Raw genomic sequence first — 16,401 nt, 5'->3', positions numbered from 1 at the left:
ACCTGGTCAGCATTAAGGTCAGAATTTCTGAATTTTGGTGTGAGAACATGAGGGCTGCCTCTGTCAGCGCCAACCACAGAGTCTGGCTCTTACACATTGTGGAGTGAGAGAGAGAGCCAAAGGAAATGGCAGGCTCGCTCAGCTCTTTAAAGAAAACAGCAGTGGCCAACTTTGTGGTGCTCTCCTAGATGAATAAGAGCCTTACAGTGCTGTAGATATTTAAAGGTGTAATGAGTGGTGTCTACTCTGGGGGGGTCTTGCTCTCTTTGGGAAATGATCATACCTAACAATTAACAATGATAGGTAACATGCTGAGCAACAAATAAGAGGTAAAAACATTGAGCTAATTTCAGTTTCATTTCCATTAGAACCTGATTTCCTTAACAGGTAGATGTTGAAACCAGATCATTTCCTTATGCCAGCGAACAGAATGATCCTTCAGGCTGAAAGACAGGATCCCTGGTAGTTCCTCCCATAGCTCTGTGACCAAGGCATTTATCTCAACTGTAATTTTACATATATTTATGTGATTGGAAACCCTGGTGGTGTAGTGGTTAAGTGCTATGGCTGCTAAGCAAAAGGTCGGCAGTTCGAATCCACCAGGCACTCTATCCAATAGGGTCACTATGAGTCGGAATCAACTCAACAGCAGTGGGTTTTTATGTGATTACTTGATGAATGTCAAATAACCATAATAAGTACTGTGAAGGCAGGGAAGACGTCTCCTTTTCATCATGTTTCTTCCTTCAGTGCCTGGCACGTAATAGAGAGCACAGTATTTATTAACTGAAGGAAACAAGTCTGCTGTGTACCCTGGCAGTGTTAAACTTGGAGGTAGCCCGTTCTGGCGAACATCTCCAAAGCCAGGACAGTTCATTCAGCAACACTGTGTGTTTACATCGTATCTGGGCTGCTGGTTGGAGTCTCCTTAAAATGAAATGTGAACCACCAAAAAAAACCCCTTGCAGATGCCTCGATTCCAACCCATAATGACCTTATAGGACTCTGCCCCATAGGGTTTCCAAGACTGTAATCGTTACGGAAGCAGACTGCCGCTCTTTTTTCTACAGAGTGACTGGTGGATTCAAATGGTGACCTGTCAGTAGCTGAGCACTTGTCCACTGTGCCACCGCCTTGTGCATTTCACCCTGTTACTTACTCATTGAGGTTATTACCTCGCCAGACTCCAACTTGGGCAATTATTTTCTCTTGAATTTTCTATATCTTAAGTGGTTGCCCATAGCTGCCCAAGTCCCCCTTAAGCTTTAGGCTAAGCATGTATAAATGTATTTATTTAATTCTTTATACACTGTATTTGTGCTCTGCTGAAAACCTAGTTTTTCGTTTACCCATTAAGGTTTAATAACAGGCGTTCCATGTTCTCTTAATAAGGTACCCAACTTGCCCTTTTGCTTTTTCTCTTCCTTTCCTACATTGTTGTTGTTGTTAGGTGCCGTTGAGTCAGTTCCAACTCATAGCGACCCTGTGTACAACAGAATCAAACACTGCCCAGTCCTATGCCATCCTCACAAACATTCCTACGCTTGAGCCCATTGTTGTAGCCACTGTCTCAGTCTGTCTTGTTCAGGGCCTTTCTCCTTGTCGCCAACCCTCTACTTTCCTACATTAACCCTCAGCTTTATCTGAGTCTTTTCTTTTCCTCAAGGTCCAACTCAAGCCTGGTGCAGTCCGGCTTTCACTTTTTTTTTTTTAAGTCAAAGAAATACTGTGTATCTCTATTAATATAGAGGCTGGAGTGCCCTGATATTACAATATCTGCAGTGTACTTTAAAATTCTTCAGGACCAATAAAACCAGTTGCTGTCCAGTTGATTCTGACTCATGGCAACCCCATGTTTGTTGGACTAGAACTGTACTCCATAGAGTTTTCAGTGACTGATTATTTGGAAGTATACTGCCAGGCCTTTCTTCCAAGGCACCTCTAAGCAGACTCCAACTGCCCACTTTTCCATTAGCAGTTAAGCATGTTAACCATTTGCACCACCCGGAGACTCCTCAGTCCCAATGGTGTCATCTAAATGTAGGTGTGTTCTTTTTAATCTACACCCTAGAGGTAGCCAGCTGCCCGAATAAGGCAGCTCCCCCCTCAAAAAAAACTGTTGCCACTGAGTCAGTTCCTGTTCGTGGGGTCACCATATGTTGCAGAGTAGAACTGGGCTCCATAGGGTTTTTTTTTTTTTATTTTTATTTTAATTAATTTTTATTTTGCTTTAAGTGAAAGTTTACAAATCAGGTCAGTCTCATACAAAAATTCACATACATCTTGCTATACACTCCTGATTGCTCTCCCTCTAATGAGATAGCACAGTTCTTCCCTCCACTCTCTCTCCTTGTGTCCATTTGGGTAGCTTCTGGCCCCCTCTGCCGTCTCATCTCCCCTACAGACAGGAGATGCCAACATAGTCTAATGTGTCTACTTGATCCAAGAAGCTTGTTCCTCACCAGTATCATTTTCCATGCCATATTCCAGACCAATCCCTATCTGAAGAGTTGGCTTTGGGAATAGTTCCTGTCTTGGGCTAATAGAAGGTCTGGGGACCATGGCCTCCAGGGTCCTAGTACCTGTCTGACCATTAAGTCTGGTCTTTTTATGAGAATTTGAGGCCTGCATCCCTCTGCTGCCTCGCTCCCTCAGGGGTTCTCTGTTGTGTTCCCTGTCAGGGCAGTCATCAGTTGTGGCTGGGCACCATATAGTTCTTCTGGTCTCAGGCTGATGTAGTCTCTGGTTTATGTGGTCATTGCTGCCTCGCTCCCTCAGGGGTTCTCTGTTGTGTTCCCTGTCAGGGCAGTCATCAGTTGTGGCTGGGCACCATCTAGTTCTTCTGGTCTCAGGCTGATGTAGTCTTTGGTTTATGTGGTCGTTTCTGTCTCTTAGGCTCATAATTACCTTGTGTCCTTGGTGTTCTTCATTCTCCTTTGGTCCAGGTGGGTTGAGACCAATTGATGTATCTTACATGGCCACTTCCTAGCATTTAAGACCCCAGACGCCACTCTCCAACGTGGGATGCAGAATGTTTTCTTTTTTTAAATAATTTTTATTGTGCTCTAAGTGAAAGTTTACAAATCGAGTCAGTCTCTCACATATAAACTTACATACACCTTACTACATACTCCCATTTACTCTCCCCCTAATGAGTCAGCCCGCTCCCTCCTTCCCGTCTCTCTCCATAGGGTTTTTAAGGCTGTGAGCTTTCAGAAGCAGATCATCAGGCCTTGTCTCCCAAGGCGCTTTCTCGATGGGTTAGAACCGCCAACCTTTACACTTGGTAGCCAAGTGCTTAACTGTTTGAGCCATGCAAGGATTAAGGCAACTCCAAAACAAAAAACCCAAACCCACTGCTTTTCAGTCAATTCGGACTCATAGTGGCCCTGTAGAACAGAGTAGAACTGCCCCCCTAGGGTCAGGTTTCACATTTAAGAGAACTATTCACAAGGGCTACCCAATCCAGTGCATGCTTTCCTGCCTGTATACACTTAAGTGTTTCTCTCTGCCTGGCCCTCCCATTCCCTGTCTCTAGCTACCCGGCCTTCAAGGCCTGTATCAAACTCTTCACTGCCCTTTGAACCCAATGGTACCTCTCTTAACTCTGCTGGCCTTTTGTGTTGCCCTTCTGTGTCTTCCTTATTCCTTTTTCTTCTTTTTTAACATTTTATTTTTGTTTGGGTGAAAGTTTACAGAGCAGATTAGTTTCCCGTTCAACAATTTATACACATTCTGTTTGTGACCTTAATTGCAATTCCCTCAACTCTCTACCAGCTTCCTCCCTGGGTTCCCTATTTCCATTCGCCCATCTTTTCCTGCCCCTCCCTGCCTTCTGAACTTTGTTTTTGGGCAAATGCTGCCCTTTTGGTCTTGTACAGTTGCTTGTTCTGGGGAGCACATCGTTAATGGGTATTATTGTTCACTTTATAGGCCTGTGTATTGCTAGGCTATATGGTGATCTCTGGGAGTGGGTGTAGTTCCAGGTTTGAAGGGTGTCTAAGGGGCATAGTTTTGGGGGTTCCAACAGTCTCTATCAGACCAGTAAGTCTGGTCTTATTTATGAATTTGAATTTTGTTCTACATTTTTCTTCCACTCTGTCCAGGACCTTCTATTATGACAGAGTCAGTAGTGGTAGCTGGGCACCATCTAGTTCTTCTGGTCTTAGGCTAGTGGTAGCTGTGGTTCGTGTGGTCTATTAGTTCTTTGCACTGTTCCCCTGAGTCTTTGATTTTCTTCATTCTTCTTTCCTCTAAACGGGAAGAGTCCAGTAATTGTATCTTAGATGGCCACTCACAAGCTTTTAAGACCCCAGTCACCACTCAGCAAAGTAGAATGTAGAACATTGTCTTCATGGACTATGTTATGCCAGTTGACCTTGATGTCCAAGACTGGTCCTAAACCCTCAAGCCCAGTGACTGAGTCCCTTAAGGTGTTTGGTTGTGGCTAAGAAGTTTTCATAACTTTGCCCACTGTGTGCTCTACCATACCAAAAACCAAACCCACTGCCGTTGATTCCGACTCATAGCGACCCTATAGGACAGAGTAGAACTGCCCCATAGAGTTTTCAAGGAGCACCTGGCAGATTTGAACTACCGACCTCTTGGTTAGCAGCTGTAACACTTAACCACTACACCACCAGGGCTCTACTATATACATGGATATATCTGCAGTACATACAAATATGTATGTAGAAATATCCTCTGCCAAACCTATATATTTTCATGGGTATAGTCCTATATGCTATCCCACACCTCTTCAGCTTAGGTACCTACCTATGTATCATCCACTTGTGAATTATCATGTTATTAGTGTCATGGCAGGGTTGTGTATAAGTATTTACTGTTGCTGCGTTTTACTTTTGGGTACCTCCCAGTGTTCTCCTTTGCCTTGGTCATATTGTGCTGGTATCCCCCTTACTGTATATTGCCTTTCCTTTCACCCAGGTTAATACCTGTCTACTGTCTAGTTAGTGGTTTTTCTTCCCTCCCTCTCCCATTCCTGGTAACTGTCAAAGAATATTTCTTTCTGTGTATAAACCTTTTCTTGATTTGTTATAATGGTGTTCTCGTGCAATATTTGTCCTTCTGTGATTGACTTATTTTACTCAGCATGATGCTCTACATACTCATCCGTGTTATGAGACGCTTCGTAGATTCATCGTTGTTTATTGTTGCGTGATACCCCATTGTGTGTATGTACTGTAGCTTGTTTATCCATTCATCCATTGATAGGCACTTAGGTTGTTGCCGTCTTTTTGCTATTGTGAATAATGCTGCAGTGAACATGGGCATGCATATGTCTATTCATGTCACAGTTCTTACTTCTCTAGGACATATACCTAGTAGTGGAGTTCCTGGATTATATGGCATCTGTTTCTAACTTTTTAAGGAAGTGCCATACCATTTTCCATGGTGGGCATACCATTTTACAGTCCCACCAGCAGCGTATGAGAGTTCAGATCTCCTCACACCCTCGCCAGCATTTGTCGATTTCTGAGTTTTTCTGTCATTGCCATTATTGCCAGGGTGAAATGTTACCCCATTATTTTGATTTTCATCTCTTTAATGGCAAATGATGTGAGCATTTCTTCATGTATTTGTTGGCCACCTGAATGTGTTCTTTGATGAAATATCTGTTAATGTCCTTTGACCAATTTTTAATTGGATTGTTTGTCTTTTTGTTGTTGAGGTGTTGAAGTTTTCTATAAATTTTAGAGATGAGTCCCTTGTCAGATATGTCATTGCCAAAATTTTTTCCCCAGTCTATGACTTCTCTTTTTATTCTCTTTTGATGTACGTAAGTGTTTCATTTTTAGGAGGTTCCAGTTGTCAAGTTTATCTTTGGCTGTTTGGGCATTTTTCCTTATTTCTGTGATTATCTTACCTACCTAACTAAAAGATAATGCTGCTTGAAGCCAAAATCCTTGTTAATTATTTTGGGATTCTCTGCTATACAGAACTGGGAGGAAGGAGTCACTTCGATGAAGAGAACTTAAGAGCTAGGAGACTCTAACTTTTTTTGCATCTTGAGATTTGGAAGGATAGGGCTTGCTTACTAGGCTTTTCCCTTTGCAATTCTTTTTCTGTTTTCCTCTAAAAAAAAAAAAAAAATGTGGAAAATTCAGAAAAACCTAAGCCTCCCCCCTCTAACACAACCATATTTCCTTTGTTCTAAGATTCTAACAAACACTGCCCAGTAAAAATTTAATGCAAGCCACAAATACATTTTAAATGCAGTTTATTTTAGATACAGTTAAATTTTCTAGTAGTCATGTTAAAAAAGTAAAAAGTAACTGGTAAAATTAATTTTAATAATGTATCTTATTTAGCCCAATGTATTAATTATAATTTCAACATGTAATCAATATAGGGAGCCCTTGTGTCCCAGTGGTTAAGAGCTCGCCTGCTAACCAAAAGGTCAGCAGTTCAAATCCACCAGCTGCTCCTTGGAAACCCTATGGAGCAGTTCTGCTCTATCTTATGGGGTCACTATGAGTCGGAATCAGCTCAACAGCAAGGAGTTAACAGGGTTAAAATCAATACGGTAAAAATTATTAGTGAGATATTTTACATTTGCTTTCTAGCACTAAGTCTTAAAAATCTGGTGTGTGTTTTACGCTTACGGCACATCTCAATTCAGAGTAGTCACAGTTCAGGTGCTCATTAGCCGCTGTGACTAGCGGCTACTGTATTGGACAGTGTAGTTCAAAGACATATTTTCCACCCCACCCATTTTAATGAGACTGACATTGGGTACCATCTTAAAGTGGATGTTAAAAGAAATGCCCCCCTTTTTTCCTCTGCAAAAAGCTGCTTTTAAATCGTGGTTCATCTTAAAACGTATGGCATCTAAGTAACAAGAAAATGTGAATCGATTTGCATATTCTTTTCTGGTTTCCTCATATACGTGCTTTACACGGGTGAAATGTTACAGCTTGCTGCTTTCATGTAATATGCTTTTTCCCTCATGCTGGTGTTCATCTTTCCTCATTAAGGATTTTTCTGTTGGACATTTAAGTTGCTTCCAGTTTTCCAATTTTGTAAACGAAGTAATGGTGAACATCTTGGTGTACGTGGCTGCTTCCGTAGGATAGATTCCGAGAAGTTGGATTGTTGGGTCAAGGGGTGTAAGCATCTGTTTTTTTGCTGTGTGTTGCTAAATTGCTTTTCAGGATGATTGTTTCCATGTCTTCTTTTTCTCATTTCTTACTTTTTCAACAAGTTCTAAAGACTAGCTTTTGGTGGTGGTTTGAGAGTACCAATTTCACCATTACTGGGGGTTTTTTTTTTTTTTTGGAAGGGGATGACTGTTTCCATAGACAAAAGGCAGTATCTTCATTAGTTTTGTATTTTATTTATTATCTTGGAGAATAATTTTTTTTCTACATGTTTGTTTACCAGTTGGATTTCCTCTTTGTGAACCTGTGTGCTCCAGTTCTTTGTGGCTAGAGATTTGATAGGGAAGTGCCACACCTTGGTTTCGAACACCAGGGGCACAAGAAAAAAGAATGCAGGGTTTGAAAAATGATTCATGCTGACGCTTAAACAGATGTCCAACTCCTAGCTTTAACTAAGCCCCTTATAGAGCCTGATAGCTCTGCCCTTGCCTAGTGGTGAGCAGAACAGTCCTGCAAGCTAGGGAAGGCCTGGAAGAAGGAAGCGGCTGAGGGGCCACAGGCTCTGCTGGCTGTCACCCCACTACCCTCCAGCCTCACTTGTTGGCATTGATGAGGGTTCTCCCTTTTTTTTTTTAATTGTGTTAACTTCACATAACGTGAAATAAACCATTTTAAAATGAACAATTCAGTAGCATTCAGTGCATTCATAGTGTCGTGCAATCACTATGTAGTTCTAAAACATTTTTCTCACCCCAGAAGGAAGGAGGTCCCAATGAAACTTTCATTCCAACTCTGAATGAAATCGTTTCATTTCATTCAAAAAACCTAAGTCTATTTCACAGTCTAACTTTTTTTCCGAGAAGATAGCTTATTCAAATGTAAATTTACACCAGCTTTGCCCTAAACCCCTTGATTGGATGCCAACTCACAGTGACCCACCCTATAGGAGGACAGAGCAGAACTGCCCCAGAGGGCTTCCAGAAGCAGACTGCCACATCCTTCTCTCTTCGAGTGGCTAGTGGGTTCAAGCCACCGACCTTTCGGTTAGCAGCCGAGCTCTTAACCACTGTGCCATCAGGGCTCCCTAGCTTTGCCTTAGCCCTGTCTTTATCTTAATATGTGTAGAAGCTTGTGCAGATTTCAAAAAAATAAATGTTTTTATTTTCTTTAAAATAACTAGTGCAAAATAAAACATGTCAGTTGGTGAGTAAGGTAGTAAGTTGCTTTTTTCCATCCCTCAGGACATGGCATTTAGTTCTTAAGGGAACAAAGCATCTGAAATACTGGCTCTATAGAATCTCTTTTTGACAGAAAGCTAAGATCAGTGTCTCTCAAGTCAGCCTTAGGACCCTGGGAAACAGCAGTGCGCATACCTTCTGGTGTTCCTGAGGTTAACGATCTAGTACTATTGTTCTCTTCCTCACCTCTCCCCACCCACCTTTTAAGACAACTTGGATTGTTATGCAAATCCAAGGTACTGTAATAAGATTTACTACTCCAGAAAGGTTTGGAACTCTGTGTGTAAGGCTTCCTTAAATGGGATTTAGTAACCTTGGACATCATCCACAAAAAAAAAAAAAGCATTAGCATTTACTATTTCAGGAATCATTTGGGGTCTTAAAAGGTTCTTATTGGAATCCAGCTCTTTTGGATCTGGGGCCTTTCATTGAAATACGTAGTAGATTTTTTTCTCCGGCACATGGGGTGGGACACACTCAGGTCCAAAGCAGAGCTTTGTAAAAGTGGGTGCCTCTGGAGGATGGGTTGACTCTGAGGACATACCTGTTGACAGTGACAGTCACTTGGCAGGAAGTGACAGCAGGTAGGGAGGGCTGTCAGAGAGATGAGAAAAATAATTAAAAGCTAGTGTCCATGCCCTGTGTGACTTGGTGATGCAGTAGAAAGAGCATGGATTTTCGAGTCACATGACTGCATTTGAATCCTTTCTAAGCCTCTTAGTGACACTGATTTTAGGCCACTTCCTCTCTGAGCCTCAGTTTATATATAAAGTCAGGGGGTACTAATACCTACCCCCATGATAGCGTTGAGGATTAGTTGAGATAATATGCAATGTGCCTGGCACACAGGTAGTAAATAAAGAGCAGATGTTACAGCGCAGTGCTTAAGAGCATGGGCCCTCGAGGCAGACTGCCTGAGTTCAAATCCTGACTCTGCTACCCGCTAGTTATGTGACATTGGGTAAGTTACAGCTTTGTGCCTCAGTTTCCTTGTTTGTAAAATAAAATATCAGAAGGTTGTGTGAGGATGCATGGCACTTAAGTACTCAGTAAATGTTGGCTGCTGCCATTACTGTCATCATCATTTTTACCATTATTTGTATTGCTATGTGCAACCATGGCTTTGAAACAAGGTCCAGCAAGGCTGTCCAGCATCCTTTTGCATGACTCCCAGAGGTAAAGAAGAGGTCCAAGGAGCCAGTTTGTATTAATTGATACCGCTCTCTTCAGTCCCCTCATCCCCAGTCCATCCTGCCTCAGGGCTATGTCCAGACCATTTAAGAGACTCGTTTCTCCTCAGAAAGGGCGTCAGAATTAGCAGCTTCTATTCTTTTTTTTTTTTAATTGTATAAACTACCAAGAAAAAAAATTATCCCTGTCCTAACTGAGTACCCGAAGGCAACAGTCAGTTGTCTGTGGACACTCTGACTTACCAAATTCTCTGCTCAGTCCCACTCACTTGTGGATTGTCACTTGATTCAGTTGGCTGAGAGCGAAATCAGAAACTGAAAGCTCAGAGCCATTCCATAGTTCATGTCATAAATTCCAGCTTCTTGCTGGCTTTGTGTTTACTGTTCACATATTACAAACTCATAAACGCAGAGAAGGTCCTGCCCACACCTTAACCTTGTGCCTGGGGTCACGTGATCTTGTATGGTTTGGGAAGATGGGATTTTAGATGAGTAGCATTTTTCTAGTTTGTCTTTTTGCTCTCTCCTCTGGACCAAATGCATATGCAAGTTTGGGGGAATTCTGTATTTTGTGCTTTAAATTTTTTCTAGTCTGGTTTAATGCTTATTGGTACCCTGGGAAAGGCAAGATTATGTTAACTCTGAATTACTCTTTTGGACTTGTCTCTGCGTGGTCAGGGATACCTGGAGTGACCTGGGGCGCATCTGCTTTCAGTGGGAGTGGAGGAAGGGCTGTGCTTAGCATTCTGGAAGCCTTGTGCTAGGTTTAAAGGTTGCATTAAAGCCGCCTTTGGGACCTCTTGTTCCTAAGGTACTCTGTATTCTAAGCATCTATGAATTTTATCTTCACCCAAAAAGTACCATGATGTGAAAATCCCATCATTCACGGGATCCCTCTTCTGGTTTGTTTTACTGTACTTTCTGCTCACTTTGCACTCTTGATCCTAATTTCATGGTTTCATGTATAAATGTATAAATATTTAAAGGAGAAATTGTAGCGTAAAGGCTACTACTCCTTTTGGTCATTCATGAAAAGTTATCACTGAACATTCGCAAGTACTCTCTGGTATCAGAGGTTTTTGCTTTTTTTCTCTTGTCCCAGATGTACCTAAGTAGTTAAACAAGAGCTAATGTTGCTGTCCAGAAGCTGTTAGTTGAAAAGTAGTTTTAAAATAGGCAGATTTAAAAACAGACTAGGGTCTACCTATACATAGCAATTATATCAGTGGTGGAAAGGGTAGAATTTGGAGGGCTAGGTGGGGTCTTAGAGAATTTCTTGTCAGATAAGGAATGGCCACGGAGAGAAGTGTTGTGTCTGTAGTCACAGAGCCCATTAACAACACAGCCTAGACTGCACTGCCGTCTCCTGATTCACAAACTCTTCCTGGCCACTATACCACTCTGCCACCTATCATCCAGTATTCATCGTTTGTCCTCCATCTCTAGGATGCAGAGAGGCAAGATATTTTAATTACTTCCTTTTAATTATGTGCCTTATATTTTCAATTTACCACCTAATGATTAGATCCTAATAAGGCCCCTTTGGCAGAAATGGGAGACAGCATCTGGAGTGGCCTTACAACCAGATTTGCAAGCCCACGTTGCTAGTTACTCTCGTTCCTTCTATGTAAGCTAAGCTACTCAGCTAAAGAAATACATCTGGCTGTTTCCCACCCCTCATGCCCTTGCCTGTGCCCAGAGTGACCCTTTCCCACAAAGTCCACTTTGGCCTAATGCAGGGTTTACCATTTCAGATGGGAGCAGGTGTAAGCAGAGCCCAGGCCAGCACCTGGCACACGGAAGGTAATCCCCCCCAGCCAGAAGCCATCTTGCCTGTGGCCTTTCTAATCTGTACTACTCAGTAAGCTTCTGGACAAAAGAAGCCATGACTAATACATTTAATTTCCCCACAGTGTCTGTCCAGTACCTTGCACATACTTCGTACGAGATAAAAATTGGTTGATTGAATATGAACGATTTCCTTTTGAGGAAATTGCCTTAAGGGTGCTATAGAGGAAAGCCTGGTAATTCTAGCACTTGAGAGGACTCGTGAATAAACTCAAGCCCTGCAAACCTCTCTGATACCCTACCCAGCCTGAGGGCTAGACATCGAGATTGTCAGAATTTAATACAAATGGATCAGTTTTGCTAGCCCGAGCGTGAGTATTTTCTTTGCTTTTCTCCTCCTGCTGTATTCGGTTACTTAGGGCCTGCTGGGGTTATTATACAAAATTGTTGAGTACTGCCCTGGTCTGAGTAAGACACTTGCCTACTCCAAAGGGGCCTCAGTGGCATGAATGCCATACTTTAGCTACTAGACTACCCTACCTTTGGCTTCAGTTCTTTTGGCTTTGTACCATTCTACCAATTCAGCTGGCTGGCAGATGTGTTCACTCTAGTCATGTTTGCAGCCTGGAGGGAATCTCCCAGGCACATTTGACTTCTAGGAGCACAGTAACCTGACATCTGTTTTGCTGGTTTATTAACTTGTTCCTCTGACAGGACGGTGCCCAGCCTGCCCACAGCCATGGGAAAGGTGTGGCTGCTTCCTGAAATGGCCCAATCTCATGCCCTAACTGTATTGACGCCAAGCACCAACAGCTTTCACAAAAGTTTCTTGAGCCAGGAAGGCTGAAATATAGTAACACAGCAGTATCACTGACTTTGAAATCATTAACAACAGTCTGAGCATTTGGCTGAACTCTAGGACCTTAATAAAAACTTCATACCCACTTGCATTCCAAGCCAGCTCCAACTGAGGTCTTCTTACTCATGTCTTTCTGGACCAGCTGCCTGTCGTCAGGCTCTACCATAGAGCGAGTGTGGTCAGCTGTCGGTTGAGTAGCACTTCAGTGTTCTCAGACGTAGCCGGGCTGAGGACCTTAAAGCAATTTAAAGAACCAAAGGGCATGAGAGGAGGACAAGTTTTGGAGTCAGATGGACCTGAGTTTGCATCCAGGCTCTGCCACTGTCTAGCTGGTGATTTTGAAGAAAACAGTGAACTTCTCTGAGCCTTAGATTCCTGGTGTATGAAGCTACCTTTCTGAGAATGCTAGTGAGATGAGGTATGTGAAGCACCTGACACTGTCTGGCACAAAGAAGACTCCCCATAGCGATTACACTTCATTTCCTCGGTCTTGTCCCACCTCACACTGTCACCCCCAGGACCCCCGTTGCTGTTGCTACAGAAGGCATGGTTCCCTCACTATTCGGACTAGGTCTTTATTTTGTCTCCTGTGCTTTTTCTCATATTGCAACAGGCATCCCGGGCCCAAATCCTAGACAAAGCCACAGAGTACATCCAGTATATGCGAAGGAAAAACCACACACACCAGCAAGATATTGACGACCTCAAGCGGCAGAATGCTCTCCTGGAGCAGCAAGGTGAGCGCCCAAGTTCGTGGGGCAGCTGGCCCTGCTTTTGCATCTGGGCCTGCAGAGTCAGAGCCAGTTTTGGAGCATGCATGCAGAAGCGGCTTTGGCCCTGCTTCTTGGAGCCTCAGTAGTTGAGCATTAGAACCATCCTGAGGAAGGACCTGAGCTGCCAATGAGGAGACAGTGGAGTCTAGGGAGTTGGACATCTAGAGACTTGTATCTTTTCTGACACAGTTTCTCCCCTTCTTGGGACTCAGGTGCTCTGTCTGCAGGTAGGGGGTCACACCTGGTGGCATCAGGTGTCGGAAAAGAGCTTTGAGGTCCTTGGAGTGGAATGTGCTGTGTGAGTACCGGAGACCCCAGATGTTCAGGGACAGTGAGCCCCCCCCATTGTCAGTGGTAGTCCAATCAGGGCAGCCTACGGGCCAGGCCCGTGCTGTTCTCAAATGCTCACACCCACCTTTTCCTACAACCACAGGGGAAAGCGAGAGCTGATCAAGTTCTTTGTTCCTGGGGAATTCACTTCTCTTCCTCCCTCATGGAAGATGCAAGTAAAAGGAAATGCAAGTAACCACTTGGGATAGAACACCTCAGATAAAATAAAATAAATGGGTTGACCGTCCAGGCTGCAGATGAGCTGAACTGTGGGATGGGCAGCGGGAGGCATCAGTGGGTTGGTTACTGGGCCAAGCAGCCTGCACATAGGGGCTGTGTGTCAGAGGACCCAGGTAGTCTATGTGTATTCATGACTTGCTTCCAAGTGCCCAGCTTATCATTCCAAGTGGATCTTGTACATGAGAACTAAGCCAGTACTTTTCTTTGGATGATATGTCTTATGTCATCCTTCCCTGCTATTGTGGATGATGTCATCAGAGCTGTTAACGTATGACCTTTGCACCCTTGTGGAGGCTGGCACTGCCAGACCAGCTTCTCCTCTGTCATTGCACTGTTGGATCCCACAGGGAGCTCATGCTCCTGTCTCCACACCAGGCTTCCATGGCAGGGCAGTGACATCACAAGCCTTCTCTTTCGGGTTGAGTGGGATTGCAGAGTGTCTGACTGTGTTCACTGGGCCCCCAGGCCTGGCTGGAAAAGGAGGGAGGGAAATGAAGTATATGGATGGAACAGCCACCAGAAGGGAGTTCTTCTGAGCCACCTTGAGCCTCAGGGGCCAGCAAGCCCTTAGGAAGAACAGACTGGACTCTGAGTCTGAGACTTCCTTACTCCCTGGTCTCCAGAAGACTGTAACACTCTCCTTTGGTTGCCTTTCAGTCCGTGCACTGGAGAAGGCGAGGTCAAGTGCCCAACTGCAGACCAACTATCCCTCCTCAGACAACAGCCTCTACACCAACGCCAAGGGCAGCACCATCTCTGCCTTCGATGGGGGCTCAGACTCCAGCTCGGAGTCGGAGCCCGAAGAGCCCCAAAGCAGGAAGAAACTCCGGATGGAGGCCAGCTAAGCTAAGCGGGGCAGGCCAGCAATAAAAACTGTCTGTCGCCTCTGTCGTCTCATCCACTTTCAGTTCATCGTTAGAACCCTCAGAACCATTTAAGAGACTCTTTATTTTTCTTACTCTTTTTTTTTTTTAATTTTTATTTTTATGTAGAAGCTCTTGGACAACAGCTGTCGTTCTACTCCTCCATTTCCACTACTTTTTTTTTTATTTTAAACATTTTCCCTTCAGGGATTCCCTGTTCCCACCAGGAATTTTTAAACCAAAACACCCCAACTTGGCAGCTTTTTCTGTGGAGGACAGACGGCCGGCCGGACCTCTGAGCACATGGTGTCCTAACCGCCCTACCAGCTTCTCCAGCCCTGCCGGGCACCACCACCTGGAGGACTCCTTCCCCTCATAGGCCTCTCCTCCCGGTCCGCCCTCACCTCTACTTGATAGACTTTGTGAATCTGTGAACTGCTCTACTTTAAGAAGACCATCGGTTTGGAATAATCAGAATTATCCCCACTCCCCCTTTTTAAGGATTTTTTTTTTTCCCTAAAAAGCTATTTATCACTCCTGTTAAAAGACCAGATCCTTGAGGAAGTTGGTGGTGTAAAAGGAAAGTGGGGACAGGTTTGCAGAGCAGAGTCTTTGGCATGTTTCACTGCTGCTTCTCCCGCAGCGGTTCTAAGCCTGCGTGGCAGCCCTGCGGGGGCTCCATGGCCCTCTGGTGTGCGTGGGAGAGAGCAACCGTGACGCGTCAGCCACCAGGGAGTTGGTAGGGGGTGGCTTTTTGGGGGTGGGGCGGGGGGGATTGGGTGGGGGTAGAGGTTTTGTATTGAGGGCCAGTGATGACGTTTTGATATTTATTTCCTGCTACTGAAATTTGAATCTGAGTGAATTGTCCCTATTTCTGATGATGTCGGTATTGCAAAGCTGCAGATTCATAAAGTAATGATCAAATCTTCCTTTCTTTCCGTGTGCGTTTCTAAGAAATAGAGCCAACTGATTTTGTATGTAAATACCAAGAGCGATTTACCTGGTACTAAACCCGCACGCACCAGTGCGGACCCTTCCCCGCCCTCGCCCGCTCCTCTCCTTCCATCTTGGAACCTGTCTCCATTATGTGACCCAGCCCTGGTTCTGGCTCGGTCAACAGATCCCAGTGAGGGGTTGTGTGTGTTTAGGCCTCATTTCTTTGTCTTTTTCCTACTCTGTTCCTGGCATTCGCTGATTTCTAGTGTATACTCTGTAGTCTCAGTCCGTGTTTGATTCCATTCCATGGAAATAAAAAGTATGTTGTACATACTGCGGAAGAATTGTCTTGCAAGTTAAGGCTTCCCCCTTTACTATAAGACTATAAATAAAAACTTATTTTATCCTTCTTAGTGGTGGTGGTGTCTTCTTGCCCTTGCAAAGGCTAAGATGGAGGGAAGAGCTCTGTGGAGGCCACTGAGCCAGTGTGGAAGCCTAAGAAGCAGAGGCTGCTTAGCTGGGCTTGCAGATCTGGGAGCACTCACAAGCCAGAGCTGCTCCCCCTTTGTTCTGAGGGCTTAGCCCAGCCCAAGGGGGTGGGTAGACCCCTGTGATAAGTAGAGGATGGTATCTTAGCTTGCTGGACTGAGGCTTCTGAGGTTCCAACAGGGAAGGGGTTAACCATGGAAATATCGCTAGATCTGGTTCCTGCTAAACAAATGAGCCATGGAGTTAGCCCAGAGCAGTGGGTTCAGGTTCCTTCTGGCATTCTCCAGGACCTTTCGATTCCAAAGAGTTCCAATATGTTAAGAGGAGTCAGCAGATCTGCCAAGGGCTGGATGTAAAGAGGCTACAACAACATCCAGTTGCTAAGGACTCAACACTAGACTGAACGTCTGTGACCTTGCGGCAAAGAGGATTTATGACCAGAACACAGCTCAACTTTGGTGTTCCTGTCTGGCTAACTGACAGTCACTCGCTGTTCCTAGACCAAGGAAGGAGTGAAGTCAGCTTTTCGATTTGCCACCATCTCTAGAATGGTGGGAAGTGCTGGGACTTCTCC

General features: G+C 44.3%; 1 protein-coding gene across 7 annotated transcripts in view; it reads left to right on the top strand.

Annotated features, from left to right (window-relative positions):
- Positions 1–15,154, top strand: part of MAX (MYC associated factor X) — a 29,084-nt gene extending 13,930 nt beyond the window's left edge. For 2 of the 7 annotated variants that reach the window (XM_049898245.1, XM_049898246.1), the window contains 2 exons: positions 12,810–12,933; positions 14,197–15,154. In XM_049898245.1, the coding sequence (XP_049754202.1) occupies positions 12,810–12,933; positions 14,197–14,384 (312 nt within the window). In that variant the 3' untranslated portion in view covers positions 14,385–15,154. Of the gene's footprint in view, positions 1–12,809; positions 12,934–13,179; positions 13,347–13,402; positions 13,488–14,196 lie in introns of those variants that run through there. The other 5 variants (XR_007518921.1, XM_049898248.1, XM_049898251.1 and 2 more) reach the window with 5 other exon arrangements.
- The last annotated feature ends 1,247 nt before the right edge of the window (positions 15,155–16,401 follow it).

The sequence above is a fragment of the Elephas maximus genome, chromosome 10 (genome assembly GCF_024166365.1).
Source record: "Elephas maximus indicus isolate mEleMax1 chromosome 10, mEleMax1 primary haplotype, whole genome shotgun sequence".
In the NCBI taxonomy this organism is placed as follows: domain Eukaryota; kingdom Metazoa; phylum Chordata; class Mammalia; order Proboscidea; family Elephantidae; genus Elephas; species Elephas maximus.
This window is presented reverse-complemented; position numbering and strand designations above follow the sequence as displayed.